Source organism: Aplysia californica, unplaced genomic scaffold (genome assembly GCF_000002075.1).
Source record: "Aplysia californica isolate F4 #8 unplaced genomic scaffold, AplCal3.0 scaffold00138, whole genome shotgun sequence".
NCBI classification, from domain to species: domain Eukaryota; kingdom Metazoa; phylum Mollusca; class Gastropoda; order Aplysiida; family Aplysiidae; genus Aplysia; species Aplysia californica.
In genome coordinates this window covers 354,993-382,596 of record NW_004797408.1, presented here as the reverse complement: position 1 = coordinate 382,596, position 27,604 = coordinate 354,993, and the positions used below count along the sequence as shown (strand labels likewise).

The 27,604-nt window shown below is 38.6% G+C and overlaps 1 protein-coding gene across 3 annotated transcripts in view; it reads left to right on the top strand.

Annotated features, from left to right (window-relative positions):
* aplB (adenylate cyclase) overlaps window positions 1-26,793 on the top strand; it is a 118,763-nt gene extending 91,970 nt beyond the window's left edge. The window contains 21 exon segments of one of the 3 annotated variants that reach the window (NM_001204726.1): window positions 847-996; window positions 2,174-2,304; window positions 3,419-3,530; window positions 4,904-5,031; window positions 6,602-6,760; window positions 7,381-7,522; window positions 8,336-8,488; window positions 10,835-10,890; window positions 12,981-13,061; window positions 13,674-13,844; window positions 14,741-14,831; window positions 16,915-17,043; window positions 17,566-17,661; window positions 19,250-19,428; window positions 20,770-20,920; window positions 22,021-22,116; window positions 22,903-23,049; window positions 23,504-23,602; window positions 24,217-24,331; window positions 24,942-25,066; window positions 26,099-26,793. In NM_001204726.1, the coding sequence (NP_001191655.1) occupies window positions 847-996; window positions 2,174-2,304; window positions 3,419-3,530; window positions 4,904-5,031; window positions 6,602-6,760; window positions 7,381-7,522; window positions 8,336-8,488; window positions 10,835-10,890; window positions 12,981-13,061; window positions 13,674-13,844; window positions 14,741-14,831; window positions 16,915-17,043; window positions 17,566-17,661; window positions 19,250-19,428; window positions 20,770-20,920; window positions 22,021-22,116; window positions 22,903-23,049; window positions 23,504-23,602; window positions 24,217-24,331; window positions 24,942-25,066; window positions 26,099-26,236 (2,649 nt within the window). In that variant the 3' untranslated portion in view covers window positions 26,237-26,793. 3 annotated transcript variants of the gene reach the window in all.
* The last annotated feature ends 811 nt before the right edge of the window (window positions 26,794-27,604 follow it).

Genomic DNA, 27,604 nt, shown 5'->3' with positions numbered 1-27,604 from the left:
TGGGCCCAACGCCTTTATCAACACTCTTGGGCTATTTAAGAGGCGGGACATCCCAGTTTAACATTCATCTCTTAACAGAGCGAGTCAAATGGGAAATTTGAGTAAAGTGCCTTTCCCAAGGAAACAACGTCGGACCGAGTTGAAGTTCCAACCCGCGTGCCCGCAACCTCACGATTTCGAGTATGGTATTCGAACCATTAGATTACCAACGCCACTGTTATACTAGTATAAAATGGCGTCAGTTAGTCGCATCAATTAAATATCAAAACACTTTACCCTGATGTCGATTTTTGGCCAAAATCTCAACCACACACCTTAATAATAGATTGCGAGAAGAAATGTATTTTGTTGGAATGCCACACTTATGTAATTGTAGAAGTTTATTACCCTTTTCCACCTATAAATATCAAATATAATAATTATCATTACGTCGATAGGCTTCTCTTCACTCCAACTCAATCGACTATGATATCGATGATGACGACAATAAAACACACACACAGACACGCACACACACACACACACACACACACACACACATAAACACACACACACACACACACACACACACACACACACACACACACACACACATATACACACTTTAAGTAGCAGCTTCTGCTTCTAATTTGATTGAAAAAATGAAATCCATTATCTGTTTCTGTTTAGTTTTTAGTTTAGTAAGAGTTTTACGACGCTTGCAACTGCATTATAAGGTCATACGAGCACGAAACACCAGTTGGTCATTAACAACTGTTCACAGATCGCCTTGATTCTGGTCAATATTTCGATTAAAAAAGCTAAAACATTCGAGGTTAAATATTTACTATTGACATTTTGTTTCAGCTGTTTTGCAACTTCCTGGTTCTGTCCAGCGCGAACATAATTGGACTCACGCACAAATTCCTTTCTGACGTCGCGCATCGACGAGCGTTCCTGGACGCGAGAAACTCTGTGGATTCCATGATCAAGCTTGAGAAAGAAAAACAGCAACAGGTATTTGCGAAAAGAAAAAATATGATGCTTGTGTTAACCAGCTGATGTAATTAGTCAACATAGATAGATAGATAGATCGATAGATAGATAGATAGATAGATAGATAGATAGATAGATAGATAAATGGAATATATATATATATTTTGTTGTTGTTGTTGTTTTTTTGTGTACTTATTTTGAAAGGTACAAAGAGATGAAAAGTTACAGAGACAAGGAGGATAACAAATGGCGACATACGGGGTATATGTTAAACAGAGAGAAAGATAAATTGATAGATAGATAGATAGATAGATAGATAGATAGATAGATAAATAGATACATAGATAGATAGATCGATAAATAAACAGATAGATAGTAGGCAAATAGATATATAGATAGATAGGTAGATAGATAGATAGATAGATAGATAGATAGATAGATAGATAGATAAATGGAATATATATATAAAGAGAGAGAGAGAGATATATATATATAGAGAGAGAGACAGAGAGAGAGAGAGAGAATAGAGACTAAGATAAGCAGACAGAAAGATAGACAGAGAAATTATTATTCAATTTTTTCTAGGATTTTATTAAGGGATTGGTAAGCGACCCCGATGATGATGAGCGACGTTGATGATGATAATGATGATGGTAAAGATTAGTATTTGTATCATTGGCAATATCGTTATTATAATTATTTATAACAATATCAATAATAATAATAATAATAATAATAATAATAATAATAATAATAATAATAATGAGGAGCAGTAACAATATTCTTCTTCTTCTTCTTCTTCTTCTTCTTCTTCTTCTTCTTCTTCTTCTTCTTCTTCTTCTTCTTCTTCTTCTTCTTCTTCTTCTTCTTCTTCTTCTTCTTCTTCTTCTTCTTCTTCTTCTTCTTCTTCTTCTTCTTTCCTTCTTCTTCTTCTTCTTCTTCTTCTTCTTCTTCTTCTTCTTCTTCTTCTTCTTCTCATTCTTCTTTTCTTCTTTTTCTTCTTGTCGTTATTATTATTATTAGTTCTATTATCATTAAGTATTTTTTTCTTTTGATGCTGATGGAAGATGATTATCATTATCATGATGATGATTACAATACTCTTACCAACAGTGTAACATCCTTACTACAGGATTCTTACTCACATTTCGGTATAATGATTTTTCTTGTACTCTTGTAATATTCTTTCCTTTACTAGGATGAACTGCTCGTCAGTTGTATTCCCAGCAATCTCGTCAAAGAGATCAAGAAAGATTTACAAGAGAACATGCGAGAACCTCGGCCCACGCTCTTTCATGACTTGTATGTACAGCGCTACCACGGTGTCAGGTGAGAGAAGGATCACAATTTATATTCTGTTAGTCTATTGAAAATTTGTTTGGCCCATATATCGACACAAGTCAGACCATTTCGGAAGAGGGCTGTTTCACCTCCGTTTTTTTTCTGATTAGCCAGCTCAGGTTGGTTGAGTTTTTTGTTTGTTTGATGAACCATATCAGCAGGTGAGGTGGGACAATCGACTGTGGGAATCAAACTACTACATTACCGACACGTTTAACCACATAAGAGGAACAATATTCTTTTTTTAAAAAAGTAAGTGTATTTTATGTCCCCCACCAACACAAGGAAATCATTTCCCGAAGTTTGCTTTAGTTTCTGTATAGTCGTGAGAGGGTATATTATTTTTAAGATATGAATTAGAAGGGTGACGTCAAAGGGATTATACCGGTACTAGGTACTTTATATACAATCTTTGCAGGGGCTGTCCATTAGTAGCAAGAATCAAGAAGAGACGATTTCAGTGTATGTGTTACTTAGATAGAGATCCCTGTTCTCAAGGAAAAATAGGGTGAGGAAGACCAAGGACAACTTACACAGATAGGTGACGTGGAAAGACAAGGATAATGATCATCTAGGTTATTTCATTATGGCATCCGATTAGATAAATAACTGCCAAACTCACAAAATGCCTGTTTAAGGGCTAACATGTTGATTATGGCGATAATCTGTGTTTTCTAGAATGATTACTATGGAGAGAAAGCCAAATTGAAGACAGTTCCGAAATGAAAGTGTTCTTTATTCTTCTCCTTTTGCATGGGTATATCGTAGGCCAGGTGTTGAAATGCTACTACGCTCAAGTTTTTTGTGTTTTTAAAAACAATCCTTCTGATTCCATTGTATTAGTTGTATACGTTCGATGAATAGTTGCAATTCGAAAGTTCAGATTAAATGGTAAAAAGCCTAAAAATAACCACCCGAAACAAAGCACAACTAAATAAAAAATCAACAACCTAGTGCAAGTGCAATTTGTAAAAGCAAAACAAAAACAAAAAAAACTCAGCGTTTTTTCTCTTTAGTAAAATAATTGATTGCTTGGCTTTGAACAGTTGAACAGCTAACCACGACGTATTCTTTAGAATTTTTAAACATTTCCCATCCGCAGTATACTGTACGCCGACATCGTCAACTTCACGCCGCTAGCTTCCGAGTGTACGGCTGCTGAACTTGTAAAAATGCTCAACGAACTCTTTGGACGCTTTGACCAGCTGGCTAAGGTAGGTGATGATTGTTGCTGCTGACTTGGGTTAGGTTATTACATTTTTTTCAGCAAACACGGATTTCCTGTTGGTTGTTAGCATGTTGTAGGCTTTGGCTAAGACGGATGTGAATGTGTGCGTGGGCGATCGTCTTGCTGCGGCTTAAGAAGTTTATGTGCTTGCATTTCGCCTCCTTAGAATAACAAATTTTTATCTGCTCAGTACCTAGTTTTCAGAAATTAACATCAAAGATTTTGAATGTCACGTCATGTCAAACCTTTTCGAATGCAGTTTTTTAAAATATATTGATAATGTCCCCGAATATGCTTATGCTTTTGTTAGAGCAGATAGAACAGTAATTGAAAAATTTGGTTTTTGTTCTCAAGGTCCAAGTAACTCAAAACTCCCAAAATGTAAGATAGAACTTTGTAATTCTGATGTAATGATTTATAATATACAATATACTAATTTTTATAACTTGAAACCAAATTGTGCTTTACAAGTTCGCGTCATCCATTACATGTTCTCTTTAATTGACTTCGCACGGGTTCTTTTAAAGAAATATACTTCCGAATGTGCAAAGTATCAGATGCACATGGTTGAGCTCAAGTTCCCATTCTTAGCATACCTCGATGACCATTCTTTTCTCTCTTAGCTATTTACAGCTGTTATAATATAATTTACTGCTGTGATCACTCCCGTCCAACGCACACGTCTATAGTCACTAATTGTTATTTAACAAAATAAGTTACATCTGATCGTCGACTAGCGTAATAATAATATCGTCCATACACTGAAGTTTTAATGTCGCTTATCGTCAAGCAATTCCTTCTCCTTCCCATTGTGATGGAAAAAATAGTCAAACACCCCCCCCCCCAAAAAAAAAAGAACCAACAACCCCCCCCCCCTCAACCCCAATAACGTAAAGTAATACTTGCCAACCCTCACAACATCACCCACTTGAAGACGGTTTGGTAATTTTCTGTGGGCGGTCGGAACAACCCAGATAGTGATATGTATTTTTATTTAACCTTTTAAGGACGCAGTGAACACTTACGTCCGATCAACATTTTGAACCATCACACACAAATCAGAAACGTGAATTTGCATATTTTATAGTAGTATGCATGTTGTTGGGTGTCTTTGAAAGTTTCAGATAAGAAAACAAAACTGAAACATTTGTTTGAATAATGAAGTTATACCCTAAAACAGCGAATCTTCAAGAGTAGTCGAATGACAAGTAGGCGTTTGTTCAATGAGTTAATGCCTGTCCTGGAAATATTATGTGTATGTCGGCGTTACTACAATTTCAGCTTCTCAAAGGTTGCACAATAGGGCGCTAGGAATAAAAGGATTGACAAGCATTGACTTTTGACCAACTACCTCCACAGAAGAGCAGCTGCATGCGCATCAAGATTCTCGGAGACTGCTACTACTGTGTGTCTGGCATCCCGACAGCTGATAAGAAACACGCCCACAACTGCGTACGCATGGGATTGCGCATGCTGGACGCCATCCGGTAACGCTCATTTTTCTTATTGCCACTCTTGTTTTGTCTTCTAAAACGCATCTGGACGGATAGCAACATATTTAAACGGCAAAATACTCAAAAGTTAGACAATTAATTGAAATTTGTAAATATGTTTGCATCACTACAGGTGCAATGTTCATAAACTGTTAAGAATATACAAGTCCGGAAGTACCTGATCGAAGTCTTAATACAAAAAGACTCCTAATTTAGTACATCACTTACGCTAATCGTTGGTCGTCTTTAGTTTGAAAAGATAGGAGAGGCACGATGCTTTGTTAGGTTCTCTTTTTACGTTGTAACCATCCCCAAGCAATTTAACTGCGAAGTATTACTCCCCCCCCCCCCGGGGCAGTGCCACTGACTGTAGTGTCTTTAGGCCATTCCCAAGGTGGGGACATTCCTCGTTCAAGCACGGTAGAATTGTAAATGGGCAGATTCATCATGTCACGCTCATAACTGTGCCTGATCTGCAACTGGAAACTGCTGCTTTTTCTTTCCTAATCCTTGCTATTGTCATTTTCCTCTACTTCTTTTGTATGTTTGTCATTCTCTTGTGACCTGCTATTTCCGGGGTGCCTTGATAGTCAAAGTAGACCTTGTGCTGTTGAAGCTAGAGTTGTGAGCAGAATAAGTCTGATTCCCTGTAAGGACTTCTCTGTTGATACCAACCCCTTGGCGCTCCTATGACTTTAATATTATGCAGTTGCTAGCGCCGTGAAACCCTCTACTAAAAGTATTATCGAACCACTGAAAACTATTTTTGCCTTCAGCGTTTTCCAAGGACTATACAAATTCAAAACATGTCCGTGCAATAAACAATACAGTATATCGGGTGCCACCTGAAGCTTGTAAGATGAGCTTCGAGAAGAAAGGAGTAGCTTCATTATTAATGCAGAACGTAGTCCAGGCTTTTTGCTCCAACTGAACGGAAGTGGACCCTGGGGATCACTCACTATGTTTCCACATTTCGGACTCTTCGTCTCCTTTGTTATTGTTCTTCTATAACTGTAATTCCTTTTTTTTGTCTCTCTAGATACTATAGAATGAAACCAGCTTTCTCATGCTACATTGTAATCCCGATGGATAGAGAGAAAGCGAAACAGGGAGAGCGATAGGGAGAGACAAACAGACAGAAAGACACACAGACACACACACAGATACAGAGACACAAAGAAGGAGAGAGAGAGGGAGAGAGAGAAAGAAAGATTGAAAGAGAGAGAGAGTGGGAGAAAGAGAGCGAGAGAGAGAGAGAGAGAGAGAGAGAGAGAGAGAGAGAGAGAGAGAGAGAGTCTGTATCCTTGAGTGTTACAATGATAATTATTAGAACAGGTATCGATGTGCGTTTAATTTTTAAAAAGGACAATAGCAAATAACCAGCCATCACAGTTTCCTTTAACAAACTTACCTGCGCATTGCTCTTGTTAAAAAAAACTGTAACAAAGAATACTTTTTTATTGAAAACAAGACTGTCTTCTTCCTTTTTTAAAAACATATTTTTCAAAATGGTTGCATAAAAGTTTTGTTTCAAAGAATTTTGACAACCATTTTCCTTTCCCAGCGATGTCCGTGAAAACACCGGCGTCGACGTGGACATGCGCATAGGAGTACATACGGGTTCAGTTCTGTGCGGTGTTCTGGGTCTTCGGAAGTGGCAGTATGACGTGTGGTCCGATGACGTCACTATAGCTAACAACATGGAGTCTGGTGGCGTGCCTGGGTGAGTTTTGCTAACGATACTAAACGGAAGTAGCCATAATCACAGAAAGATCACACGCGTCGGTGGTGCAGCTGTTAGGCTCATCGCCGTCACACGCAGAAAACCCATTTGAGTATCTCAGTCTTTCTGTTTGAATGTTCTGTCACTCACAGACTTGGTATATTCATAAACATTGGTCTACAGATATTATATTGTTCTAGGTATGATGGTAAATACAACATGAATTACTCTAAGCACCATAGCAAATATGCTGAAAAATGCGACCACCACAACTGTCGTTACCAGCACCGTCATACTAAACCACCACCTCTCAAATGACCTAAAGTATGTCGATAAGTACACTAAACACTTATATGAACTACCACAACCACCCCCACAAGCAGCAGCTCATAATCATGTGAAAGGTTTGCGGGTGCTTTGGTGTGGTTTGCTCCTTTCTTTTCCTATCAAACATTCATCGTCCACATCTTTCCTTCTTTTATTTATGGCAAGATACTCTCTAGAAACATCTTTAATCGTTAGCTTTTATGTGATCTATTTGTTGTGCTGCAAGTGCCGTAAAGTTCTAACTAAAACTATACCAATCCTAAAGTAGATCATACCTGATTTTATTCCTTCAGACGAGTCCACATCTCCAAGCAGACATTGGACTGCCTGGACGGCGAGTATGACGTGGAGCCTGGACTAGGCGGGGAGCGGAGTACCTTCCTGGCAGACACTGGAGTGGACACTTATCTGGTGGTGCCGGTGGAAAGGCGGCAGGTGAGGAGAAATTAGGATAAGTGTGAAAATAATATGCAAACACAATGACAGATAAAGACAGACAGATTTGACAAGTTTGCTGATAAACACAGTCTATTTCTCTCTCTCTCTCTCTCTCTCTCTCTCTCTCTCTCTCTCTCTCTCTCTCTCTCTCTCTCTCTCTGTCTCTCAGCCTGTCTCTCTCTGTCTCTCTCTGTCTCTTTATGTCTCCCTCTCTCTGTTTTTCTCTCTGTCTCTCTCTCTCTGTTTCTCTCTCTGTCTTTTTTTCTCTTTGTCACTACGACACACACACATACACATACGCACACACACACATACGCACACACATACGTACGCACACACACACGCACGCGCGCATGCACACGCACACACTCTCCATCACTCTTGTCTTTGTTTCTTTGTCTTCACAACCCCACTACCCACCTCCACACACACACACACACACTCACACGCACACACACACACAGACACACAGACACACACACATGCACACACACACACACACACACACACACACACACACACACACACACACCTTCTCCCCACCGCCTCCCCCTCTCTCTGTCTTTCTCTCTCTCTCTCTCTCTCTCTCTCTCTCTCCCTCTCTCTCTTTTCTCTCTCTTTGTATCTCTCCAATAAACCCTCACGCAGATCCACACACAAATACACACACATACACACGCACACGCACACGCACATGCACACGCACACATGCTATCACTTTCATAGTCATGAAAGGGGCATTTAGTATTTTCTAACAAAAGAACCATAGAATCTATCTTTTATCAAAACCTATTTGTTTGTCATTTCCAGACCCGTGACCGGAAACTTGGCAAGACGCGGTACCATGACCATGGCATGAGGAAGTCTGCGAGACTGACCAAGTTCTTGGAGACCTGGGGAGTGGACAAACCCTTCTCCAACCTCAAGACGAGTTCCATGGTATCCAAGGCCCTGAGTCTTACGGTAAATTTGATACAATGTTGAAAATGTATTTTAACGGACCACAACTGAGGTAAAACACCTACTCAATCAACCAATCAATCAATCAATTAAAATGTATGAAAAAATTATTTCGTAATTTTTGACGACGCCCCCCCCCCCCCGTATCCCCAATTCGATACATTCTGGATAACGTATTATTTTTCTCCAACCTCAAGACCACCAACGTATTGTTTAAGGGCGGGGCTACACCTGGAGGCTATCTCGCTTATTACTGAACCGAATTTTACCAAATTTCACACATATAGCAAGCAAAGTAAGGAGTCTTAAAATCCGCAATCAAATTTCAAAAAAAATTTCGTTTCCATAGATACAGCGGCCGTATTGGATTTTATTGATATGTCTTACGTAATGAATACCGCACTTCTCGCTTATGGAAATTGATTGGTTTTTTTTGCTTGTGTGTTCACAAACATTGGATCTAAAAATGTGTCTGTTGTTTTTTCCTAAACAAATTAGAACATTTTTTAATGAATTTTTTCCAGAGTTTGCAAAAAATCAGTGAAAATCCACACTCCAGACATCACCGACAAAAATCTATTCCATATATCATAAATTCAACAAAAAACGTTTGGTATTACACCTTCTCTTCATTCTGTGAAAATTTCATGAAGATTGGATGAAAAAGGGTGGGGTAATTCTAAAAAGTACAGAGAAAAGTCGCGTTTTGAGAAAACAGCCGATAAAGAATAAATGAAATACTGACTTTATGAGGAAATGGCGGTGACAAACATGCCCGGTATGGGAAAAATACGTTTTTTAGGGGTTCTTATGGGATGAAATAGTTGTAGGAAAAGCTGAGAAAGCTAAAAATGCCTACAACTTAAATTCCATAATTTTTAGCCGAATTTTGACCCCCCTCCTTAAAAGCAATCAGCCTTTCAGTAAATCAAATCGAGGAAGGCAAATACTTTACTTCCCCTTGTCGACACAATTTAGATAAGGGCGTGCAGCATTTTTCATGGGAAGGTCACTATCAAGCAGTTGATTTTGTTCAGCGGAGCGCCTGTTGCCTACCCCTGAGTTTGATTATTTATAGTGTCCGAGGCGCTAAGCCTCACAGTAAGTCAGATTCAGCGGTGAACATTTGAGGTTCCGGAGTTTTAAAAATTGTAAATATCTTACTCTTTAGCTCCTTGTGGGACATTTACTCTGTAATTGCAAACAATTGTGTGTTTTTTACCGTCAGTTTAGTGATAACATGTTTTATGACAGCTTTGAAAACTCAACTAGATCGTTTGGAAGGCAGGTTGCTTCTACCCTACATATAAAAGCCACCCGCGGCTTAGAGGGATGAAACATCCCCAACAAACAGACGAACAGCTCGATAACTTCCCTATCCAGGAATGGTAATCGTGTCCTAAGGCTTTTATTAGCAAGTGCGCGACTGTGGAGAGCCCAATCACTGCACCACAGATATTGAAAAAAAGACAGATAAAACGTGTTTAATTGATTTTCTCAAGGAGTATGAAAATATAGTTGAAGCACCCTCGAGTTAGATTTGAGCTTTAAACGCAGGAAACAGCTTTGAAAACCTTATATTAGGACATCATGAAGGCTCATTTAAGATGTTCTTGCTTCTTTTATCCAATTGTAATTGTCGGTCCTGTTCTTGTTAAATGGGGAAATAGTGGCAAATATGCGGAAAGCAGTATTGTGTTTTACTCCAGCAGCAATGTACCAATTGAAAATTATTCCATAGTATGAACGGGTACAGAGAAAAAAGTCCCCGCCAAATTGTTTAAATATTTGAAGATTTGCTTAAGCTTTTCCACTGGCATTCTGTGTTCCTTGGTATTGTCAGCCCTAAATAACGATGTCACATTTTGCATAGCTAAAATAACTAACGAATTCAGACATGTTGAAAGACGGGTTGGGGATGGGGTGAATAGTCGTCAACCGTCTCAATTCTTACAGGACAAGTTTTGAAAGAACATGTGTGTTCGACAGACAAAAGTCTCTGTAAAAAAAACTACCCTTGCTACAAAAAAAGAACCCCCCTCCCTCACTCTCTACATATTGTATTACGTGTTACCCCCCCCCCCACCCTCATACACACTCACAATACTCCAAATCAGATCCGTCAAGTAGTGATCGTCTGAGAAGAACGTACTGCTATTTAGTTAAGTCAAAACACACTTGCCTCATGGTACTTCCGACTGATTAGTAAGGATACCCTGATTTAAAGAAGTACATCTGTCGACAGTTGAGATCAGTTTAGATGATGTTTGTTTGTAGCAATTTCTCAAACTGAGACAAAAAGACAGGTTCTACTTCATATAATCCACATTTTGTTTTCTTCCCTTTCAGAGCTTGGCTTTGATCGACTCGAACTTCATGATGAACTCCTCGGGCATCGACCAGGGGTAGGCATTACAACAAACGTCTTTGCAAAAAAGACATAGTGATTCGCCTGGTGATTTTTAATTTTAATAACACAGTGACTGTTCTACTGTTTCTTTAAATACGACCCCTATAAGGTTCTATTATTTTTATCAAGTCCCAAATGCAGAGAGTTGAGTGTTAGAATCTCTAATAATAGCTTTGTGTCGGGTCTCATACTGCAACAGGGCTTATGCAATAATTAAAAGCCAAACAATCAGTATGCTTTTATACGCCAATGAGAGGGTTGTACCATTTGCCCCCAATCACACCATGACACATCACTGTGCATGAAGCAGAGATCAATGGTGCTTTATTGAATATCGGTCTGCCTGAAATAACTGAGCGGTAATGGAATCGGAAAAGAAAATGTACTGGAGCATGAGACGACATAGGCAAGAGGGACACATCGTGGAGAGAGAGCAAGAAAGGGGAGTGAGGACCCAGGTTCGTTGGAGGACAAACGGAAACAAAAAGATATTGTTGAACCCCATTCTCCTTTCAAAAATCGAAAAAAAAAATTACAATTTAAAAAATGCACAAAAGCAGTTGGTATTTTAAGTTCAACTAATTTATTCTTGAAAAAATGAAATTATGCATAAAATGTATTACTCAGATTTGTATTTGTATTTTTGTTGTATTGATTCTTTGTGGAATTACTAGTTGGACTAACTTATCCACCCACTAGATAGGCGCAATTAGTTGTCAGTTTGAGGTTTTCATCCTTACAAAAAAGAAAACTGAAAAGCCTCTCATGACGCTACTGTTCTATGGGTAACTATCTATCTATCTATCTTTCTATCTATCTATCTATCTATCTATCTATCTATCTATCTATCTATCTATCTATCTATCCGTGGGTGGTTGGTGGGTGCTCTGATGTGGTTTGCTTCTTCTTTCCTCTCAAACATCTAGCGTCCTTATCTCCCTTTCTTCTTTTTTACGTTTGTTACTTTCTTGTAACACCTCTAATCTTCTGGCGCTCATATGACCTTATGCAGTTGCGAGCGCCGTAAAACCTCTACTAAAACTTTTTAAAAAATCAATCTATCTATCTATCTATCTATCTATCTATCTATCTATCTATCTATCTATCTATCTATACCTGATGGAGACCTATCGCTCAGCTTCCGTTGGTCTTCAGCTACAAGACATTCAGCAGGGGATATCGACTCTCCATGTTTTGCACAGGGGTTAGTGTTACAGTACTCCTGGGCTATCCCAGTCTTTGGCCATATTCATGGGACCTTCTATTCAGGTGCGTGTCCCACACAATGCACCATCAACCAACGTTTTGTATGGCTCAATACGAAACGTGATATATTATGTAAGTTGTGCAAATAATCGCATGTCTGCCAAACATCTGAAATTCATCGACACAGAAGTCCACCCCTCGTGGAACACCCTCACCTATCACCAATATAAAAAAAAATATATATATACAATCTCCGTGTGGACCTTGCTGGGCCTTTGCCAACCAGCTATGGTATGAGTCCTCTTTTTGCCACCTTTGAGCCGTTCACCAGATTATGGCTAGAAGCCATCCCTCTACCAAATTCCCATCCGCTTCAGCTCATCCATCCTTGGAATTCCAGCTTTGGGTTTTCGGAGGGAATATTATTTTAGACCGTGGAAGCTGTTCACTTCAGTTCTTTGGACAAAGAGTAACACGTTTTAGGCGTTGGGACTCATACATCAGACAGCCTATCACCCCCAGGCAAATGGCTTGGTGAAATGTTTCCACCGCCAGGTCAAGGTAGTGATGAAAGCATGCATTACTGGTTCTTTTAGGAATTCGATGTTCTTTTTGAGTGAACCTCTTTTGCTCTCCAGCTCAGCTCTTTTATGCTCCAACGCATGGGCACACATTTTTAAATTTTCCGTGTAACTTTGACGTTATTGTTTTAGTCTCGAGTTTTGTGATCAACGCTTCCGATTTCTTTTTTTTTCCTTCTTTGCAACAACCATTGTTATTGTAAATTGGGTCATTCCGGGTTTTCCAATCTATGGACACCTCCGCCGTTTTCCATTTCCTTCTTATTCGCTAACAAACGTGCACCCCTCTTTTCCACAGACTCATGGCAGCTGACAAACAGCAACAAGAGGAGATAAACATGAGGCTGCAGGATCGCCTCAACCACATTAGCAACTACAGGTAGGACTATACCCCCCCCCCCCCCCCCCGACTCTCTCTCTTTTCCATCGTGGCCTCACCACGCACTTAATTTGTTTAGAAATGTGTATACATTCGAACACTTGCTTGAAAATACGTGCTAAATTTAAACTGTGTGCACAGAACACTGGAGTACGCAAGAGACATTTAATTTTTTCTTTGCACGCTAGAAAAATTGGTGAATATATTTCTAGGTTGTTTGTTGGTGAGAAGTGGGGATGAATCTGAACAGACTAACAGCGGCTGTAGGAGAAATGTTTGAATAGACTGCTAATTGGGATGTTTTTAAAATGACTTCTTGAGGTGATTTGTATTAAAAGTGACTAGTAATGACTAGTGAACATTTTTTTAAATAACAGACAACGACGATGCTTGTGAAGGTGCATTAGGTTTCCAGGGTCAAGGGCCGAATCAAAACACCCCGCCTCCTAAATTGTCTATTTGGGGTAGAAGAAAGCTTTTAACATTAATATCAACAAAACATATTATTATGGAGTCTATATTGCGGTTTATTAAACTGTCCCTTTCAACGTAAAATGTGTTGTAAATGTTGAAATATCAAAGGCATCTTTATTCTCTTGTTCAAATCCCCAGTTTCCTGTGCAAAGATAAGTCCGAAATGCACACAGTTTTTCTTCGGTTCCTCGATCCGTCAGCGGAGCACAGCTATACCAAGCAGTCTGACGATATGTTCCCATTCTACGTCATGATCACCTTCGTCATTTTCGTAGTTATCTTCATCACTCAGGCGATTATGTTGCCAAGGTAAACTCATTCATATTATTAAAAGACGTTGACTAGCGTTTGGACTATGGTCTCGTTTTCTAAATCATTTTTAAAATTATTTATTACAGTTTCTAAATCTGTGGTATCCGTTGCCTAACATCAAGAAATAATTTGTTGAAATTCAAATTTATAATTAAATATTTTTAAAGAAGCAAGAAAAGATACAAAGTGAATAAAAGATGTATTTAATATGTCTCTCTCCTTAAAGATATTTGCCTTCTGGCTTAGTACATTTAAACAGTTTGCCATACGAAGTCTTTACTGTTCTCCACAGCTTATCGTTTCATCAACCCCTGTGTCTACGTCTGTGTACAATGTATTTATGTTTGTACATGTGTATGTGTATATGTGAAGATGCGTACTTTCTTGCGTGCCTGTTAGTGTGTGACTGCATGGGTGTGTGTGTGTATGTGTGTGTGTGTGTGTGTGTGTGTGTGTGTGAATGTGTGTGTGTGTGTGTGAATGTGTGTGAGTGTGTGTGTGTGTGTGTGTGTGTGTGTGAGAATGTGTGTGAATGTGTGTGTGTGTGTGTGTGTGTGTGTGTGTGTGTGTCTGTGTCTTTATACATGTGCAAAAGATTGCATGCGGGTGTTGGTGCTTTTGTTTGCATAGTAAAATATAAATAACACAGGCTATTTGTTATTTTACATATTTGCTTAAAATCCCTTCTGGTTAGGCTGAAGGGACAATAATATGTTATGTGCTTAAGCTAGCAAAATAATATTGTACTTATTTTTTAAGTTGGTTAAGGAAGATCTGTTTTTAACTATAATTATAATGTATTCTATTGATGATAATGGTAATGATGACGGTAGTGATTATGATTATAAACTAACAGAACTATGATTTATCGTTTTTATGTTTTTTGTTCCCAGGAGCACGATGTACTTTGTTACTTCAACAGTTGGGATTCTTTTGTTTACTGCCGTGACAATTATTTGTTTTTGCAACCAGATCCCCTTCTTGGTGAGTGCTCATAAATAATTGATGGACGTCTTTATGTTTCATGCCACGAAATGGGTTACTTTGTCTTACATTATTATTATTATTATTATTATTATTATTATTATTATTATTATTATTATTATTATTATTATTATTATTATAACTATTAATACTATTATTATTATCATTATTATTATTATTATTATTATTATTATTATTATTATTATTATTATTATTAATATTATTATTATTATTACTATTATTATTACTATTATTATTATCATTATTATTATTATCATCATTATTATTATCGTATGATTGTGTGCCCTGCTTTCATAAACATGCACTAAAAGTCAACATTGTCTAAAATGGCCACCCCCTTATACAGGGGAAAAGTAGGTGTTTTAGACATGCTGGCTGTCTTATACTTTGTCATTCTAACGTTTCATAAACGCAAAGGGGAGAGTTAGTAGTGGTCGTTTGGACAGATGGCCGGTTTTTTTTTTGCAAACTAGCCCGCAGTCGTTCTGCTGATCAGATTAGCTTAAGGATCTGTGACAGAATCCTGTATTTTTTATCTTTTTTTTTTTGGGGGGGGGGGGGGTAGGTTTCAGTCAAGCCAAAGTTTTGATGAAAGCAATATGGCCAACACGCCAACATGACAAATTTTTATTAACGTGGTATTTTATGTGTAGCTTATAATCACTTCGAATTATTGTCGTCTTCTCCTTTGTAGCCGCCAAACTGTTGACTCCCAGTACTATTATCTCAAAACTCTCATCTTTCAAACAAGAGGAATCCTTCTGTGTAAAACAGAAGAGACTCAGACAGAGGGAGTCATATTATCCTGTCTATCATTTGGGAGGTCGAACAATGATCGTGACGTGATCTGTTTGCCGAGCTAATTTTCAATCGATATGGGCACGTTAGTTTCTTTAACTTGGAATAAACTGCACTCCAGTTGTTGGACTTTGAACGCTGGTGGTTGGAGGGTGTTCTGGTGTGGTTTGTTCCTTCTTTCCTATCAAATAGGTATCATCCCTTTTGTGTTTGCTAGTCTCTTGTAACACTTGTAATCTTCTGCACTAATATGACCTAATTCTGCCGTAAAACTCTTACTAAAGCTAGAACTAAGGACTTTAAACCAAGCGAACCAGAGTAGTTGAAATCAAGTATTGTCACACAGCAACCTGGGCTTCGTTTCTTTTTGAACGACACACTCAACAAACTGCACTCTCTCTCTCTCTCTCTCTCTCTCTCTCTCTCTCTCTCTCTCTCTCTCTCTCTCTCTCTCTCTCTCTCTCTCTCGTTCCAACCCTCTACTTTCGTTCAATATCTCCCTGCCTCTACCTATTTCTCGCTTTCTTTCTCTATCTCTCTCGCTCTATCTCTCGGCTTCTCTCTCTCTCTCTCTCTCTCTCTCTCTCTCTCTCTCTCTCTCTCTCTCTCTCTCTCTCTCTCTCTCTCTCTCTCTCTAAGCCACGCTGATTCTCTTTTTTATATATCTGTACTCCATCCCTCATCTTTCTAGACCTCATCCTACCCACTCTTATTCTAAAACATTTCGCAACGTCACTTGAGTGTATAAAGCGTTGGAAGCATCCTCGTTTTTCGACATACGGTGCCATACACTATCCAACATCAAAACGTGAAGCATAATATTATTATCTGGGAATGAGTTTTAGTCCAGTGCAACGCTATTTCACGAACACGAATTCTGACCTTGAGCGCTCAATAAAACAGGGGACACAGAGATCTGATCAGTATCTGAGAAAAACTAGCGCAGACCCTTAAAAAGAAAGGAAAAAAAAAACGAAGATAAAAATCGAAGAAAAAGTTAACGATAGTATTGTTCCACTTTCCTAAACCAATGTCTGTGGTGTAGATCTAATGGTTTGTCTTTTTAAATTGAAGTCGAATATCTCCCTCAGTCCTATGAGATGTTGTATCAAACGGGTTTGGCATGAAATGCAGTCAAAACAGACCCTGACATCTCCTTTACTCCTCATTCCAAAATAATCTAAAGTATGTCCATGAATATCGAAAACCACTTACAATCTGGTCCCCCACCTTTCTTAACCCTTTCTTCCTTTCACCTTCACAGAAGAGGGGACACAAATACTTGCGCATTCTTCAACGCATGTCCACATACATCGAGCAGAGCTACTGGACGAGGATAGTCCTGTCTCTGGGCTGCATGGGACTAATCTCCTTAGTCTCTACACTAAGCCTGGTCAGTTTTATTGAATGGATTAGAAAAATAAATGATTTAGGGCTGATTTAATTAAAAGCACGATTTTTAATATGATGACACACAGCAACAGGGACTACGAACCATAGAATTTGAATAAAAATGACTAGATGAGTTTAAATCATAGTTATTATGGTCTTAACAAATCTCCCCCCCCCCCTGCCCCAGAAAAAAACGCGCGGTATGTTATCATGCCTACGTCCAGCTGCCTTTTTTCGGGGAGCAAAAGGGGGGGGGGGGGCTCAAAACGTCTTCAAAGTGGTTGAGGCCTTCTCTTTTTCTGGACGACCCCTTCAGTTGTAAAACACTATACTGAGCACTCAATTTTTGTTCGAATTATGTAAAATTAATAAATAATAAATGAATAAATATATAAATACAATAAAAATAAAATAAATTTAAAAAAAGATAATGTGGCCCAAACGTATCTTTTTTTTTTTACACTCAATGTTCTTTTGTCGTTTACCTGCCAACTCTAACGTTCGGTGTTGATACTTTTTGCAGGTACACTGTGAAGGTCCGGGCAATTCTACAATGTCGTCTCACTTGGCGAATAGTACAACAATAACGCCTGGAACTTCCGCTTGCAGCTATCCATCGGTGAGAGTCGTTTGTTTTTCTATTAATGTTTCATTATTGTAAACAGCTAAAAGGGTTAAGAGATAAACCGGGTAAGTCATATTAATCCTTTCATGACTTAGGCTGTTTGACCATTTATTTTCTTTATTTATTAAATTTTCTTTCTTTCTTTCTTTCTTTCTTATTTATTAATTTATTTTTTAAAAATTATTTACATGCTGACCACGAGTACTCTTGACTTGATTTGTCTTTATAAAAGCACAGTTTGTGAATGACGTAGTGTTTCACTTAACTCATTGCATATGCGTATTCAACAGTAATTCTACTGTTTAAGTTAGGGCTAAAACCCAGATATTTTTTTTCTTCTAAAAATGAACTGATCCTGTTTTTCACGTGACCCCTTCAACTGTGAATGCCCTCATTGACGCAATTTAGGTAACTTACGCAGATGCCTGTTTCGACATTCATGTCAGGGTCAACATGAAGATTATGGGATATGGCATTTAAAAAACAACAGAGGGGTACCGAACTTTTCATTCCTGTGTTTCAACATATTTTTTGAACAAATGGCAGCCCACTGTAAAAGAGCAATAAAGAAGTTCACTTTTGATCTATAGTGACCACGTAAAACACAAGACGTATTTTCTTGAACTGCTTTAATCAAGTGTTCAAACTGATGTACTATGCTGTTGTTTTGCTCAAGTATTCAGCTCATATTTATTGAATGTACCAGTGGTAAATTTTATCATGAGCAAAACAGAGTAATATGGACACACTTGCATGTACTTTTGAAAAGCAAGAAAGAAAGCTAACAATTTGCTTTACCCTGTTTTTTAATAGTCTGCAGGCAATAATATGTCGGCAATACTTATAGCCTATTTCTGTGTGATTTATCCTTTCATTGAATCTCCCAGAAAAGAATATGTTTGCACTGTGCAATGCTTTGTAGTTGAAACATGGGAATGCTCCTCTCCAAAAAGTGATGGTAACCACGTTCTTTAAAAAGGGGATTTTTTTACTCTGTAAGCACTTCCTGGCCAGGTTAGCCGTAGTGTCTTTTGCCTGTAGATTTAATTACTCGTGTGTATTTGACGTTGTATGTTTTCTCTGTTTAAAGCAAAAACTGTGCATTTCTTGCCCTTTCCATCCACTCTCTGGGGGGTCTCTGTCTGGGAATCTAGCTGGGATACTTTTTTCCTCATCGGCTACATGTGGGGTTGGCCAACTGGACAGTACTTTGAAAGTTACTACGAACTGAAAGAGAGGGGAAAAAAAGAGCCAACATAAAAAAAAAAGTAGAATAGTAGTTTGCTTGCTTTGAGATCTATTATCTAAACTAATCATTTTGATTATATGATGGTGCAGTTTTTTTCTTTTGTATTTTAGCGTAAAGTTGCCAAGCGGTATGTGTCCAGTCTTATTAGAAATGGCCGTTTGCTCATCCCATTTCAGTCGAAATAGATCTCAATGTTAATAGCTTTCTTTACTTTTTTTCACATTTATTTCCTAAAAAATATCTAGTTTTACGTTCTTTTAACGTTTCTTCTCTTTACAAGTCCAGACAAAAAGCAGGTTATGTTTCATAAGTATATGTTTTCTGTTATTTCAGTATTACCTCGTGTGCTTCCTTCTAGCCTTTACTGGCTACAGTATCTTCGTGCAGATCAGCTTCATCATCAAATTCATCTTCTACTGTCTCATGTTCGTGGTTGTCAACATTGTAGTGCATGTGGGTAGAGGAGACATGTTCGACCTCTATGACCAGAACCTCAAGTCCTCCAACGACGGGTGAGTATTTATATGTAGTAAGTTGTAATCATAAATGCTTTACGCACCCCAGTCAACAAAATTAAGATAATTTAGGAGTCCAGCTGCCTTGACCCTGCCACCAAAGGCCAACATGGGCTGAGAGGGGTAGGGAGTTCTCGTCTCGTGGTTGAGAGGTTACGATGTTCCCCTATCATTCAATAGATCCCGTGTTCGAATCCGGAGAGCGACGGAACATTTTTTTCTCTAAAATGTTTTCGTTTCGCCTCCTTTCCTGCTCTCTAACAATGTCATGTCGTCTTCTTTCGTCTCCATTTTTTTACCACCACCCCCTAACCTCACCTTTTTCGCCCCTCCTATGGGCTCCCGACTCTAACTGTACCCTTTCTACTGCTATTCCTCGACTTTTTCTTACTGCTGCCTTTCAGCCACACCCTGATCTTAGGGTCAGTAAGATCAAACACCTAGCCTTCTCAGATAAGGGCGAAAAATCTCCGAAGTCTCGTGTACGGGTTGCGCACGTTAAAGATCCCCTGGAGATCTAAAATTGATAAGAGTAGGCTTCGGCTTCCACCTGGGCAAAATAAAAAAATTCCTATCAACCCAACTGAAAATGTTTAATGTGTCCCGCGCTCTCGTAATGACCGTATCCAGTTGCAAGCGCTGTAAAATACTTCCCCCAAAAATGAGAGGCGTACAATGATTGATGTATTCTTTGAAAACATCCTCCAAACATAATTGAAGACATGGCTCCCCTGTGCGATGACGGAGAGACTAACCATGACAGCAGATGTCTGTATTTTAGAATGAAGCCTGGAAAGTCAGCCATATTGGAATCGAATCTTTGGTGGGATCTGAGATCCTTTGCAAACTGGTAAATAATATTCGTTTTAAAAACTTCTTGGATACGGCGTGGAATAGACTATTTAAAATAGTAAAGGCTGTGCTCAAGGATCTAAAGAGTCTTGTGCTATACTACATACCAATATTATGTTTAATGGAAAGGCGAAACTGAATTAACTCGTTATGTCACTTCTAAACTACATCCAGAGGTGAAAAATTAACAGATGGTGAAGTATTGGCAGAAATATTTTAAGTCAATCTTATTGATTTGGTAGTGAGCTGAGAAGAGTCAAAACATTGCGAATAGCTGAGAATACTTTTTGAAAACTTAGATTTTGTTTAAAAGCGGGGAGGGGATAATCTTTTAATAAGCCCTCCCCAACATAACTTTAGGAATCTAGCGATGGTGGTATCATTCGTAAGTGATTATTAGTTCAAGAACACGGCTATGTCTCTTTCATTGCGCTCTTTTTTTATCATGGGAATTAGATCTATATTTTTTTATTTTTTTTCTGACAGGCTCAACACATTCATGGTTCCCTTGAAGGCAAAGACGTCAGTCTATGTAGCAATGCTGCTGATCACCATGCATTTCTTGGACAGACAAATGGAGTATGCCAACAGACTGGGCCACTTGTTCAAGATGCAATTTCAGAGAGAGACAGAGCAGGTTAGTAGATCGGTGATTGTTGGGTATTGCTGGTAGGTCCTACTCCTAATCTATTCTTTCTGGTTTCTGTCTGACTGACTTGCTTTTCCTCTGCATTACTTGATTGTTATTGCATTTATGTGCTTCTTTTATTATTTTTATATTATTATTATTATTATTATCATTATTATTATTATTATTATTATTTTTATTATTTTTATTATTTAAAAAATTTTAAAAACTAAAACAAACAATCACTATCTTTTAGTGCCTAACAAACATGCCTTAATAATATTAATAATATTGTACTTTCGAACCTTTCAATGAAACCGCCTGCAAGAAGATAAAGGGCGAGTGGTTGGTGGGTACTCTTGTGTGGCTTGCTCATTCTTTCCTATCAAACATCAATCGTCCTTACCTTCCCTCCTTCTATTTTTGTGTTTATTACTCTCTTGTAACAGTTTTAATCTTAGGCAATTATGAGACCTAATTGTGTTTCTAGTGCCATAAAACTCTTATTAAAAAAAAGGAAAAGGAAAACCGAAGGTGTAACACAATTTTACTGGTCCTCATAGGGCTGTTTGTTTAACAGTGACATGCATAGTCGTCAACATTAATTACTCACGTACACGTACATGCACACGGAAACACACACACACACAGGTACACTCACACAAACACACACACACACACACACACACTCACACACACACACACACACACACACACACACACACACACACAAACGCGCACGGGCTATTTGCTGGTAGGTTGTTGGCGGGCTCTCTGGTGTGGTTTACTCCTTCTTTCCTATCATACATCTATCGTCCTTATCTCCCCTCCTTCTTTATTATGTTTGTTACTCTCTTGAAACACCTCTAATCTTCGACACTTATATGATCTTATTATGGTGCAAGTGCCATAAAACTATTACTAAAACTAAACTATTTGCTGGGAGGTTGTATCACACTCAGCCCAGGTTGACCCTGATAGGTATGGACGGAGCATAATCTCACCTCCCAAATGATATAAACTGTGTCAGTCGGGTCTTAAACTTGTCCATAATATATTTACCAACTCGAAACCTGTATTTTCTAATAATCTTATTTTGTCGGTGTCAGGTAAAGATGATGGCTGCTATCAACAAGATTGTGCTGGAGAACATCATTCCTTCCCACGTGATCGCCTACTATCTGCGGTCGTCAAGAAAACACGAAGTGAGTCTTTTTTTTAACATTTACTCTATACCAGGTTTTTTTTTTTCTCAGCCTGCTTCATTGTCGTGTTTGTTTGTTTGTTTTGTTGTTGTTGTTTTTTGGGTTTCAGTAAAATATACGGAAGAAATTCATTTGCGAAATGTTAAAAGGGGCGCTACTGCAATAGATGATACTGTGCGATTCGAATCGCAAATTCAAAATAAATGGTCGCCATAAACGAAATGCGCAAGCCCGTTAAAAGAAAATGGGTGCACAATAAAATTTCAATGTAGAGTAAAATATAGTTTGCTAAGATTAGCCTTTGATGTAGCGTTGACGTAAAATTCCTTGATTCTGATTTGATTAGGTGCCGGGGTAGTGTACTATTTGTTAAAAAGCTTTTTGTAAGTTCTCGTCAAAAGGTGTAATCAAACTGGCGTCTTTCGTGTAATGGTAAGGGTCGTGCTGATTGCTTGTAGGAGACGTATGTTTGATACCAGGGAGGAGGGAAAATGTTAATTATTATTAATTAGACACATTGGATTTTAATGTGTTCACGATGTAAGCACCATGATGCGCTCTTTACAGAAGCGAAGAAGAATAGCTCTTCAAATCCCCTACCCCAACACACACATACACACACACACACACTCTCTCTCTCTCTCTCTCTCTGTCTCTCTCTCTCTCTCTCTCTCTCTCTCTCTCTCTCTCTCACACACACACACACAAACACACACTTATATAATCCCACCACACATTTGCTTTACAAAAGATTATGCTTGACCTCTTTCGACTTCCATCTCCCAGGATCTCTACCATGAAGCATACGAAAGTGTGAGCGTCATGTTTGCGTCTATTCCAAACTTCAAGGACTTCTACCAACAAACTAAATCCAATGGAGAGGGAATGGAATGTATACGAGTCCTCAATGAAATCATTTCGGACTTTGACTTGGTCAGTACAGTTTTTTTTTCTTATTATGAGTGACAATAATTATTGTACAATAAAGTATGGAGCATGCTGCCGCCTCTTAAATAGCCTAACAGTGTTGATAGGGGTGTTAAATTTGTACCCTTTCACTATTTTCAAAGTATGCTGTAGACAATGGTTGTGCACCATATCGATGATATTTCTATTAACATAATAGTAATAATGATAATAATACAGCTAATAATAATACCTCTATTATAATTTTTTTTTAACCTGAAATCTTTCAATCTCAATAAATATCTCAATTTCTATTCAAACAAAATGGGACATTTTTCATCGAAAGCAAAAATAATTTAAAAAATTAAGATGGTACCAACATAATATAATATTATGCCCCAAAATTGACGGGCGCTTGATTTTACCACTACGCAGTACACTTATAAACGGACATTTATTGGGTGAGTTTCGTGCATTTCAGTTGGTGATCAAAAAGTTCCAGGACGTGGAGAAGATCAAAACAATCGGCAGCACGTACATGGCGGCCACTGGACTGCACCGAGGACAAGCCGGTAATCAGGTGAGGATACCTTGCTGGGATGAAAATGCCTGTAAATATAATATGATTATAACTAGCTGCGGAGCTGGCTTACTATAGAAAACTGCAGCTCCCCTCGACGCTTAACGGCAACAGAGGATGAAAAGGTGAAAGTAAAGTAAGTTTAACTAGCGTGTCTGGTGCCACTGCATCTGTTGCATTTGCTGCTATTGCTGCAGCTGCTGTTGCTGCTGCTGTTGCTGCTGCTGTTGTTGCTGCTGTTGCTGCTGCTGCATGATGATAATGGGGATGGTAATGATGATGATTATGAAAATGATGATAACTATGCTTCTGCTGCTGCTGTTGTTGTTACTGCTGCGGCGGCTGCTGTTGCGGCTGATGATGATGATAAGGAAGATGATGATAACGATGCAATGATGATGCTACCTCCAAATACTGATGATGCTGCAGCTACTGTTATCATCGTGGTGTTCATGTGCTTTTTTTCACTATAACAACAACAGCATCAGCATCACCACCACCTGCAGAAACAACAACAATAATAACAACTTCTAACAGGATACGGTGTAACTAATAGATGTAAATGTGTTTTCTGATGTCGGCTTATTTGTGGGTTTTTTTTTATCGATGCTCAGGACGACGAGGCAGGGGAGAGAACGATTGTGACTATGGTTGAGTTCAGCCTGGCGATGATGTCAACCCTGGACACAGTCAACCAGCATTCCTTCAACAACTTCAGCCTTAGAATTGGTAATTTGTGCTTTAACATGATAGTCCTTGTATTCTAAACACTCTGAACCCTGAGGTCTTAACGCTTTTCCTCTGAAACTAGAACCCTTAAAACTTTTCGACCATGGTACCTCTTATCTTAACCCTCTGATCTCGAGAACCTTTAACTTTAACCCTCTGAAACAGGTACTCTTTACTGTTACACTCTGAGCCCTGGTATCCTTAATCTTAACCCCTAAACCCTGGTACCCTCAACGTTAACACCATGAGTCCTGGGAGCAACTATTGACCTTCTGAACCCTAAGAATGTTACTGTAACCCGCTTGTGCCCTGATACCTATAACCCTTATCTTCAAAGTCCTGGGAATTGAGACCTCTGATCCCTAAGACTATAACGTTATCCTTCTTAGACCTGGTGTCCTTAGCCGTAACCCTCAGAAACGGATACCCTTAAAGTATTTGGCACTACCTCTAGTCCCATTAACTGGAACATGTAACCCTTTTAAACAATGATACTCTTAGTCCACCGAGCGCTGTGAGATTAACCTTAAGCATCTGAGCCCTAGTAATCTTAACTGTACCTCTCTGACACTCAATGCTCGTCTCTTAATTCAAACCAAACACTCTACAGGTGTGAACCATGGTCCTGTGATAGCCGGTGTAATCGGCGCTAGGAAGCCACAGTATGACATATGGGGTGACACAGTCAATGTTGCCAGCCGTATGGACAGCAGTGGCGAACCGGGCAAAATACAGGTCAGTGATTTTATATGAGGCATCGTTTGTTGAAATAATGGAATCAAAGAAATCGGAATGTTTCCGTCTGTCTGGCAAATTCAATAGAATTTTTTAAAGTTTTTTTTTTTGGCTCAAACCATTTACGTTATTTTTTGTTTGGATTTTACAGAAAAATGTTGATCACGGGAACAAAAAAGTGGTTTCGAAATTTCCAAAAATACGCAAATTCCACGAATTACCCAAAATTGGCGGCCCATTTTCTAGCTAATTTTACCTCTGACACTTGGCGACCCCCACCTCCACCAATCGCAGATAGTTTGACGACTATTCAAGATAGATGGATATCTTTTTAAAATCTGAATATTTTTGGAGAGATATCAATAACTCCATAATATGCTCAAATATGTTGATTCCACCGTATCGTAACACATTGTGTCCGCAACTGTCTGCAGTGCTGTTTTCGTTAAATATCTTCATATTTTCCTTTTGAGTGTTTTTAAATCTGACATTCCTTTCTTTCTTTTCTTTTTTTCTTTTGTGTATCGAGTATGTGTAATTTCAAGCACTGTGCATGCAACATAATATTCATGGATATGACTGACAAAAGAGCCAACACACCGGCACACAGAAACGAAAAAAATCCTTTAAGTTGAGTTTCATGATCACCATTGCTTGTTTCAGACTCCAGACATAAACGTTTAAAGAACTACATTTGCTTTATCACCCCTACTTCCACACGCTTTATTTTAATAAGTAAAATTGAAATGAATAGTACAGCAGGATCCGTTACTATGGGGTCATTATGAACCTTCCATTAGACAACATAGATGGCTAAGATTATACGTTTACTTTTTTGACAGGACTACGACTTTTTCTTTCTCAATTTTTAGATGGTGTCACTGGTAATTTCTACTCCTATTTTGTCCTTTCTCTATTTGTGTGTTTCTGTCTTACTATGATTTTACACCTACTGCGACAATTTTTTTTGTCGATGTGCTGTTATTTTCTTTAAAAAAGAAAAAAACAACTTCTGTTTTCTTTAATCGTCAGATGCGCGAGGAGACTGCAGCTGTGTTGGTCAAATACGGCTACAACTTGGAGCTGAGAGGAATAACCAAGGTGAAGGGCAAAGAGCCCATGAAGACCTTCTATTTACTGCACAAGAAGGAACATAATACCCGACTGTGATTGGCTGCTAGGACATTGGAAACACTCATATACCTTTTCATTACAGCTGTTGCTGTTTGTACTTTTATTGTTGTTGTTTTTAATACAGAGCAGTACATCGTAAAAATAAAGGATGTTTAGTTGTAAATAGCAAACAAATAAGTGAGGGCTCTCGTGGCCTAGAGGTTAAGGTGTTGGCCTCTCATTCAAAGGTCCCGGGTTCGAATCCGGGTAGTGACCGAAAACTTTTCTCCTCTAAATTTGTCTCCTTTCACCTCATTTCCTGCTCTCTAGCAATGTTCTGTCGTCTGCTTTCGTCTCCTCTTTCTGCCCCACCCCCTCACCTCTTTTGCCACTTCCTCTGGGCTCCTGATTCTTTCTGCAGCCTTTCTACTGATACTCCTTCGCTTCGTCTTACTTCTGTCTTTCAGCCACACCCCTGATCTTCTCGGACAAGGGCAAAAAATCTCGGAGGGCCCGTGTGCAAGTTGCGCACGTTAAAGATCCCTTGGTGGTCTAAAATCGATAAAAGTAGGCTTCGGCCGCCACCCGGGCAAAATTCAAAATTTCCTACCAATTGAAAATATTAGGTGTGTCTCGCGCGCTCATATGACCTTATGCAGTTGCGAGCGCCGTAAAACACTTTACAAAAACAAAAAACTAAACAAATAAGACAGACAGACAGACACACATGAAATATTGCGAAAATGCAAGACCTATCAATAGCCATTGAACAACTCACAAATTTTACAAATTAATAATAATATATATTATGATATATACATACCAGATGTTTCCAAATGGGGATTTCAAAAAGGAAGAGCCAGTCGGTACTGTGTTTGCCTAAGCATTGAAATGGCATTGTCCAGTGTAGGCCGTTCCCTAATGTTTAGGATCAGTAACTGACCTGTCACTTAACAGGATAGAATACATTTATAATGTTGGGGAAAATGTCAAGTTTTGTCTGATTAGAAAGTATTTTTAAAAGTATGTTATAAAGTCATTAAGTCTTTTTAAAAAAGAGGAAAAGAGTCTAAAATACAATCAAAACGTAGAATGCCAGTGCTTCTTTAAAAAAAAAGTATTGCTGATTTGGTTCTATTGCGCGTGATGTCACTAGAAGGACAAATATTATGTGTTAAACAAGTCCCTGGATTTACCAATGCCGCTTGTATCAAACGGTATGCAGTCTTACCTCAAAATTCAAAGCGATTTAAAATTATTGTTTGTTGTAACTAGATCTAGAAGCATTTAGACGTGAAAACATTATAACGCTTGTCAAGCTCGCGGAGAGATCCTAAGACAGGCAGATGAAACCACAGAAGGTAAGAAAGAAGTAACCCTCAACTCAAGCAGCATGTACAATAAAGGTATCTCTTTCAGTGAAAT